The sequence below is a fragment of the Artemia franciscana genome, chromosome 1 (genome assembly GCF_032884065.1).
Source record: "Artemia franciscana chromosome 1, ASM3288406v1, whole genome shotgun sequence".
NCBI lineage: Eukaryota > Metazoa > Arthropoda > Branchiopoda > Anostraca > Artemiidae > Artemia > Artemia franciscana.
In genome coordinates, this window is record NC_088863.1 from 48,877,493 (window position 1) to 48,886,524 (window position 9,032).

The 9,032-nt window shown below is 34.9% G+C and overlaps 1 protein-coding gene across 1 annotated transcript; it reads left to right on the forward strand.

Moving 5' to 3' along the window:
* The first annotated feature begins 1,454 nt into the window (after positions 1–1,454).
* On the forward strand, positions 1,455–7,984 carry LOC136040528 (guanine nucleotide-binding protein-like 1). The gene is made up of 3 exons (XM_065724749.1): positions 1,455–1,563; positions 5,060–5,302; positions 7,685–7,984. Exons 1-3 carry the CDS (start codon positions 1,504–1,506, stop codon positions 7,967–7,969), a joined length of 588 nt encoding a protein of 195 aa, XP_065580821.1. The 5' UTR covers positions 1,455–1,503; the 3' UTR covers positions 7,970–7,984.
* Positions 7,985–9,032: the final 1,048 nt, after the last annotated feature.

Genomic DNA, 9,032 nt, shown 5'->3' on the forward strand with positions numbered 1-9,032 from the left:
AAAGAGTAAAAACCTGTCTAAGATACGTGACTGACATAACCGAACCGGATCTGCTCTGTTTGGTGGATTGGCGGGGGGGGGGTAATTTTGAAAATTGAGTTATTTGTAACTTACGAAAGGGTGACCAGATCTTAATGAAATTTGATATTTAGAAGGATCATGTGCTTTAAAGCTCCAATTTTAAATTCCGACCAGATCCTGTGACATTGGGGGGAGTTGGAGGGGTAAACCGGAATTCTCGGAAAACGTGAAAATTGGGGTATTTTTATCTTACGAATAGGTGATCGGATATTAATTAAATTTGATATTTAGAAAGAATTCATGTCTCAGAGCTCTTATTTCAAGTCCCGACCAGATCTTTTGACATTGGGGGGAGCTGGAGGGGGAAATCTTGGAAAACACTTGGAGTGGAGGAATCAGGATGAAGCTTGGTGGATAGAATAAGCTAATGTCCTTGATACGTGATTGACGGAACCGTACTGGATTCGCTCTCTTTGGGGGAGTTGGAGGGAGGGGTTCAATGGTCTGGCGAGTTTGGTGCTTCTGGGCGTGCTAGGACGATGAATATTGGTAGGCGTGTCAAGGAGCTGCAAAAATTGACTGCGGCAGCGATAAAGTCGTTTTCCCAGATTCGACATTGTGGGGGGCTAAAGGGAGAGGAAAAATTAGAAAAAATTAGGTATTTATAACATACGAGTGGGTGATCGGATCTTAATGAATTTTGATATTTAGAAGGACACCGTGACTCAGAGCTCTTATTTTAAATCCTGACCGGCATTAAGCCTCTTATTTTCCTTTTAATCAATCTGTTGATTCATAGAATTTTGTTAGAGCTCATACCATATGATCTCTTGGCCCTCAGCTCTTCTTGGCTCGTCACCAGTGCCACGTGAGATCTTAGCTCTTGTTAGTTTTAAACTAGCTCAGAATTTATTTTTAAAACCGTTATTTGTATGACTCGCTCCTGAGACGAAGGTCTGGAATACGTTGCTTATTATCGTATTTAATAAGATTACAATCTAATCTGGACAGAAACAGCGAATGAATTTTTCTGCCGTCTCTTGTGCAAATGAGTGCTTTTTAATGAAAAGACCTGTTAATGATGAACCAATAAAAATTGTTTTTGTTCATTCCTTCCTAGTCTTTCTTTTCCTAGGGATGTAGACTTTTTTCTAATTTTCCTTCTGTTAGCTCCCCTCAATTCAAGTTAAAAAATGTGTAGAAAGGTTTTCTTTATTATTTTGTTATCTAGTTGACCTTTCTTCGTGAAAAGATTCACTTGCCCAGCAACTCAAATCAAATGTCCCAGAAATGTCACTTGTTCTTTATTAACTCTTGCTTTCCTTCGGGATATAATCTTTTTAACACTTTTTTGTCTTTTTGTTTAGCGACCCAGTATTTACATTTATATAATATTAAAAAAGTTTGCAACTGAATATAAAAAACTCTTTTTTATAATTATTTTATTTTTAAGTGGACCTCTCTACCTGGAAAGAATTAATAATGCAGCAACTTAAATCAGACTTTGTTGAAGAATTAGAAAGCATCGTTTCTTTAGAGCCAGTAAGTTTTTTCCATCTTCATCGAGTTTATTTAAAAATCTTTAGTGCCATTCTACGTCTATGAAGCTCATAGAGCTCAAGAGCTGATAGTGTTTTTTAAGTTGCTGAATAGATTTCGTTTTGTTGGAGTTGGGATCTGTTTTTCTCACTGTCTGTTGACAGTTTTTTTTTTTTCAAAAAGCGGGTTTAAATTTTTGGTTACTCTAGGCAAGGCTGTAGCCAGGAATTTGTTCGGGTATGGAGGGATGGTATAAAAAAGCTTTAGGAACACATCAAAAATTTGATTGTATACCTTTTTGTTAGGTTTTTACAAGTTGGTCAAACATTCGGGGGAGGGGAGGTGGCGGTCGTCAACCCCTCCCCCTCCTGGATACGGTCTTGCTCTGGGCTGAACTTTGTTGTTTACTAGGTTGTAGCGATCGCTGCAACTATGAAATAATACTTGAAAAACTTTGATAGGATCGGGCTTATCGACTAGTAAACCTTTTATGCCAAACCTTAAATCTTTGAATTTTCAGCAAGAATTCATTTTCTCTAGTTTCATTTTTATGTATTTTCCTTGTAGAAACTAGCCTAATATTTATTTTTAGTATATTTTATTTTATCTGCGTTAGCTACTAGCAGCTATCTCAATCAAAGGGTAAAAATACAATACCGCGAAATGAAATGGCACCAAAAATTAAATTACATCTATATAATAAATCTTTGCGCTATTTGCAATTTTTTGTTTGTTTGCATCACAATTAAGGTTTTAAACTGTCCGAAAGTTAACGGTGAAAAAAAATAGATAAAGAAAAGAGTGTGAAAATAATACTTATACATTCTGGATGGAAAATTGTTATCTTATGGTCAAATTGGCCTCTTGACGTGTCATATCGTAATCTAAAGGAAAAACCATACTTAATCGGAATGAGTTCACCACTGTGCTGGTTTTATAAACTCGAAGCTTAACTAAAGGACTAAAGAAGGACTAAAGAAACTTAACTAAAGAAGCTTTATAAACGTTAGATTGGCGTTTGACTGAGTTGATAGGGAAATATTGATAAGGAGCTTAATAGATATCGGGCTACCTAGCTAAAACTTATGATAATAATCAAAATGTATGGTAGAGAGGGTAGCTGTAAGGGCTGGTAGGCGGATAATAAAAGGCAGACTAGGACAGAAACAGTGGTGAACTGTTTTTTCATCCATATATAAATTATATAGAGGAGTATTTAAAATGGAAAAAGGATATGTAATGCTGCTGACAATAAATATTTATTACTGTCTGCAAACGATATGCTACTAGCCAATAGTAATGAAACCTATAAAAACTCCTCGAATGAATGAATGAATCAGATTGATTTCATGTTCTTAATTAAATAAAAAAAAAACTAATTTTTTTAGCTGAAAGTAAGGAGCGACATTAAAACTTAAAACGAACAGAAATTACTCCGTATATGAAATGGGTTGTCCCCTCCGCAATCTCTCGCTCTTTACGCTAAAGCTTTTAATTTTTTAAAAACGTAGAATTGTGGCAAAGAGTCAAACTTTAGGGTAAAGAGCGAGGGATTGCGGAGGGGACAACCCATTTCATATACGGAGTAATTTCTGTTCGTTTTAAGTTTTAGTGTCGCTCCTTACTTTCAGCTAAAAAAATTAGTTTTTTTTATTTAATTTCTGAACGTTTTTGAATTAATGCATGTTTGGTTTTGGCTCTCCGCACATAAATTATTAAAATAAAATTTGTATATTAATTCTTTTTTTGGCTAAATGGCTTTCTCTTAGTTTTGATCAGACGATTTTGAGAAATAAGGCGTGGAGAAGGAGGCCTAGTTGCCCTCCAATTTTTCGGTTACTTAAAAAGGCAACTAGAACTTTTAATTTTTAACGAACGTTTTTATTAGTAAAAAATATACGTAACTTAGGAATTAACTTACGTAACAAACTTTCATAACCTTATGTTTTTATTATGTATACGAGGTGGTTTGTACCCTCGTTAATACCTCGCTCTTTACACTAAATCGTAAGTTTTGTCCCAATTCTTTAAGAATGACCCCTGAATCAAAAAGGCCGTAGAATAAATAGTTGAAATTACTAAAAATACTTTTGCATAAAGAGCAAGGTATTTATCTCCTCCTAAATACCTTGATCTTTATGCTAAAGTATTTTTAGAACCCCTCATATGCGTAATAATCTCTGTTCGTTTTAAGTTTCAATGCTACTTCTTCCTTTCATTTGAAAAAACGTTTTCATGTTTATTTTTTATTGTTTTCTTATAGTAATGCTAGAAAATCCTGCGCCCTTTTCATTGAATTTTTCTTCCCCCATGACAGATTCCTCCAAGGGAAGATCCTCCAACATAGCCCCCTCTCCTCAGCCCCACCCCCAAACAAAATAAAATCCCCCTGAAAACGTCTTTACACTTCCCAATAACCATTATTATATGTAAACACTGGTCAAAGTTTGTAACTTGCAGCCCCTCCCCCAGGGATTGTGGGGGAGTAAGTCATTCCCAAAGACATAGTTATTATGGCTTTTGACTATGCTGAACAAAATGGCTATCTCAGAATTTTGATTCGTTGACTTTCGGAAAAAATGAGCGTGGGAGGGGGCCTAGATGCCCTCCAATTTTTTTGGTCACTTAAAAAGGGCACTAGAACTTTTCATTTCCGTTAGAATGAGCCCTCTTGCGACATTCTAGGACCACTTGGTCGATACGATGACCCCTGGAAAAAAAAAAAAAAAAAAACAAACAAAAAAACAAACAAATAAACACGCATCCGTGATTTGTCTTCTGGCAAAAAATACAAAATTACACATTTTTGTAGATAGGAGCTTGAAACTTCTACAGTAAGGTTCTCTGATACGCTGAATCTGATGGTGTCATTTTCGTTACGATCCTACGACTTTTAGGGGGTGTTTTCCCCTATTTTCCTAAATAAGGTAAATTTTCTCAGGCTCGTAACTTTTGATGGGTTAGACTAAACTTGATGAAACTTATATATTTAAAATCAGCATTAAAATGCAATTCTTTTGATGTAGCTATCGATATCAAAATTCCATTTTTTAGAGTTTTGGTTACTATTGAGCCGGGTCGCTCCTTACTACAGTTCGTTACCACGAACTGTTTGAAAGACAGTTAACAAATGGAATAGTAGAACGAAAATTATAATGAAATGGAACACAATATCCACAATGAGAAAAAAAGAAAAACTTTTAACAAATCAACTAAAATAATGCAAATAAATTTCACTTCAAGAAAATAACAGATAAAATTCATAGTTCGAATCAAGTAAACTTCTATTTTTTTTCCTTTCAATAAAGGCGGCGGCGTATTTTTATTATAGAAAAGAAAAGTGGTTAGCGACGGAGTTATTATCTTGTTGTTTTTTGTGAGTGGCTCCTTTTTTTGTATCAATGATTCATTTGGCTTTAGTGTTGAATATTTTTTAATATCTTATCGTAATAACATATGGTTTATCTTCAGACATCAATTAAGCAATTAATGTTTTTAGGAATCTCCACAAACCCAAAGAAAAGAACTATATTCAGATCGAATTTTAACCATTGGAGCAATTGGACATCCAAATGTTGGAAAATCTTCTGTTCTAAATGCACTAACTGGAAGAAAAGTGGTCAGCGTTTCAAAGACACCTGGTCATACCAAGCACTTTCAGACTGTTAATTTAACTAATACCGTTAAATTGTTGGACTGCCCCGGACTTGTTTTCCCTTCTAAAGCCCCAAAGAATCTTCAGGTAAATATAATATTCACACATATGCACACGCACACACACATTCACACGCAAATGCAAACACACGCACGCAAACGCACACACACGCACACATACACATGCACACATACACAAGCACACAAACACACGCATACACACACATACACACAGGAGTGCTTACGGTCTGTCCTTCTTTTTAATACTTGTTGGGCTGGGATACATATTTTGTTAAATTAAGGAGCTAAAACTTATCAGTCCAAACAGTAATACCTTCAGTGAAGAATTTTGAGTTTATGCAACCCTAGGCTAATTGAACTATGGGTCTGGTGGGTTGGGTGTATTTTCGTAAAATATCCAAGTAAATACAGGAAGAACCCTGAATTGAAGCCCCCTATCTAATGTATGGATTATCTAATAAACTTGTGATTCGAGCTTTTTATGTCTAACGCTCGTTTTAGGTAATTGAACCGTTGTTACGTTGTATCTCTACATTCTTATATCCTCCTCGTTTCTTATTTAGTATAAAAGAAGAGCCGATATCTGGGTACTTTCTTATTGGATATCAATATTTCTATGTTTCTGTACTTCAAGTAAAAGCCACCTTAATCTAAGTTAATTATACGTTTGTGTAGTGTTCATTTTTATGTTTATTCATTTTTAAATGAATGCGTTGTATGAAAAGAACAGGAAACAATTGCCTCTACCCGTTCTACCGAAACCTAGCCCATATAAAAATATCTGGTTGATACGTCACCATAACGAGGTTTTATTTTTTTGTACGATTTCTTTGTAGTTCGAAATTCGTAAAACATGGATACTCGAACGCTGTAAAATTCGAGCACAGTTCATTCCTACCTTTATAATTGGGAATTATTCTCTATTCTAAAAACAAGAAATAATGGCTTTAGTCTGTTCTTAAATAAAGCTCTGAGAATTCCAACTGCCTTTTTGCACTTTTTTCGGCCATCCTTACTATTATAGAATCCTCAGCCAATTATGGATCCCTGAGTTTTAGCTATAAAAATATAGTCATTATTAAAATATGATGGAAAAGTCTTTTTGATGCTTATTGTTATAAGTTTGGACCTTGAAAATGATAGTAGGAAGTTTCGATCCTTGTTTAGTAGCGAATTTTCATCGAAATTTCGACCATTCTTATTTATATATTAGATTCGTTAAGTTTATATCCTACCCGAAAATAAGCTTTAGTATTGAAAGTGTGTAGACTAGCTTAAAATCTAAGGGTGCATTCAGCATTTAAAGTAGCAAGGACAGTGAAAATGAATTCTATTGTTTGAATTGGTTAAGAGGCAACTTACACCACCATATCTTAAAATAGAAGGAATAAACGGGAATTCAATTTTGAATGAAAGTGACATTCTTATGCAGTTAGGCAGTTTTGGTTGTTGTGCATGTCAAATTAAAAGAGAGAGAAAATAAACGTAAGTTAAGAATGAACCCAAAGAAACTAAAAAAAAAAAAAAAAAAAAAACGGCCCAAACAGTTTCAGAAAGTGTAGTTTTCCTTTTAATGTGGAGTCGTGTTCTCGGGAATTACTAGATTGTATTTACTTGTACTTGGGTCAGGACAACGACTGTGAGTCTTCGTTGGTATTCAATAGTTCCTCAACGATTGATTTTGAACTTTTTGAACCACCTCCTCCAGTATTTAGCCAATAAAAAGCATTCTACTTTTGATTGGTTAAAATTTCATTTCTTTTCCATTTGACATCCAATAAATAGAATTACACGAATTTTTAACAACAAGAGGAGTTACGTAGCCATCCGGTTAAAATCAATTGGTCACCACTTCCCATCGATGTGATCCTTAAAAACGAAATGCTTTGCCAAACTTAACTAATTGATTTTTCTGGTTTGTTTTCATGGTTCAATATGGCAACATTCTCAAATGTTTGGCACTATCCTTAAAAACTTCATAATTTTGAAGAACCAAAAGAGAAATATTAGGGAATTAATGTCAGATGTAAATAGACCTGAGATGGGCCTAGAAGGCAAATGCTTTTATTGGGTTGTCGTCGATACTTTAAAAACAGTATTTATTGTGGTCAATGGGTCTTTGTCCATTTATACGGAAGTAATAAACTTTGATATTCGGAAGTAGTGTTGGTTTTTTAAAATTTGATAATTATAGCGGCAAAATTAGCCTATCTGAAATTGTCTTGGGTAGATACTCCCATGAAAATTTACAAGCAGGTCAAGGTGGAAGTATAGAAGTATCAGGAAAAAAGGTTAAGCTGTTTAAAAAACGGCTGTTTCTAGTTGTTTCAGTTCACACTTGTGTCTCTTTAGATGCGATACAATTTTATTTTGAGTTTTTCTCGTGAATTCTGTAGCTCCGGTTGAGTAATAATGAGCAAATTCAAATGAGTTCTCTATTCAATTGCAGGTTTTAGCTGGGTGCTACCCTATTTCTCAGCTACGTGAACCCTATTCTGCGATCAGATTTATGGCTGAACACATAAATATCCCTTCAAGGCTCCACTTGATTCATCAGTCGAATGAGATAGAATGGTCACCTTATGATATCTGTGATGCGTGGGCTGTCAAGGTAATTATTTTGCCACACCAAACACTAATCATCCGTGGGCTATGTCTGACAATAAAGTTCGTGACCTTATATCGAAATGAGCACTGTTTTACAAATAACCACTCACTGAAATATCCTGATTGAAATAACCATGGATATTTTGTACTTGTAAACATTAGTATTCCCCTCTGTAGTTGGATTTTGGGAAAGTGTTTATTTTTCAACTAATCTTGAAAAACATCCAGTGCTTTCCTTTTTGCTCAACTAACAATTTTTTTTAATGCTATTCACAATTCTTTAATTCCCTTACTTTTGGGTATAGATATGTAGTGTCATTCCTTCCATTTTTTTCGTTGACTTTTAGCACTGATCTCTAACCCTGAGTTGACGTTTTTGGCTGTCTTTCACCTACTTAAGCTTTACTTGTTCGTGACATGGCTGTGTTTGTAAATTGCCATTTTCCTCGGAAATCAGATTCTTGAAAAAGTCTACTTTTTAACAGAGCCTGAGAAACACCCCAAAGCTTTGCATTTGATGAACAAATGAAATTCTTGGACTAATCTTTACAAAGCCTTAACATTAACAAACTTTGGTTTGGATATTTTGCAGTGTCTCTTGTTTGCTTCGGATAGCTTCTGGCAAATCTATAATAAACTGAATACTAAAGCTAAATAATTTCTGTTGACCTCTTCTTATTTGTCAGAGAACTTACTTTCGATGGTGGCGAGGTGAATTTCATTATCTTTGAAATATTTGTTATTTTTCTTTAATACTATATTCCCTCTGAGCCTTGCGAGACAATTGAAGAAAGAATTTTGTTTTACGTAACTCTGATCAAGTTGTGTCTGTTCTGAAATTTCGAATTATTTGGAGTCAGAGCCAAATCTGTCATTTCAATGGAATTTCTGCACTGTTCTTTAGAAAGCCTTAATATTCTAACGTCTAAACGTCCCTGACGTTTGGCGTGGAAAATTTTTGCTGTGTCTTTGTTACTTTGGCTGACTTCAGGCACATCTCTGACCGAGAGCTGAATATCTGAGGCAAAAAGTTTTTCAAATTCTCTTGCGATAAATTATTTTGGGAGAAGAGGGCTTTATTGCGTTAAATATGTATAGACGCCGTTCCATTGATACCAACGTGTCAGTGCAAGTGTGGTGCTTCCCCATGAAACGATTCTGCAATTTTTTAAAATAAAAACATCTGAATG

Bases quoted from the DNA above. Each gene is read 5' to 3' on its own strand.
- LOC136040528 (XM_065724749.1), top strand. From the start codon at position 1,504: ATGCAGCAACTTAAATCAGACTTTGTTGAAGAATTAGAAAGCATCGTT. The intron at 1,564-5,059 runs GTAAGTTTTTTC...TAATGTTTTTAG, and splicing joins GCATCGTTTCTTTAGAGCCA to GAATCTCCACAAACCCAAAG. The intron at 5,303-7,684 runs GTAAATATAATA...ATTCAATTGCAG, and splicing joins AAGCCCCAAAGAATCTTCAG to GTTTTAGCTGGGTGCTACCC.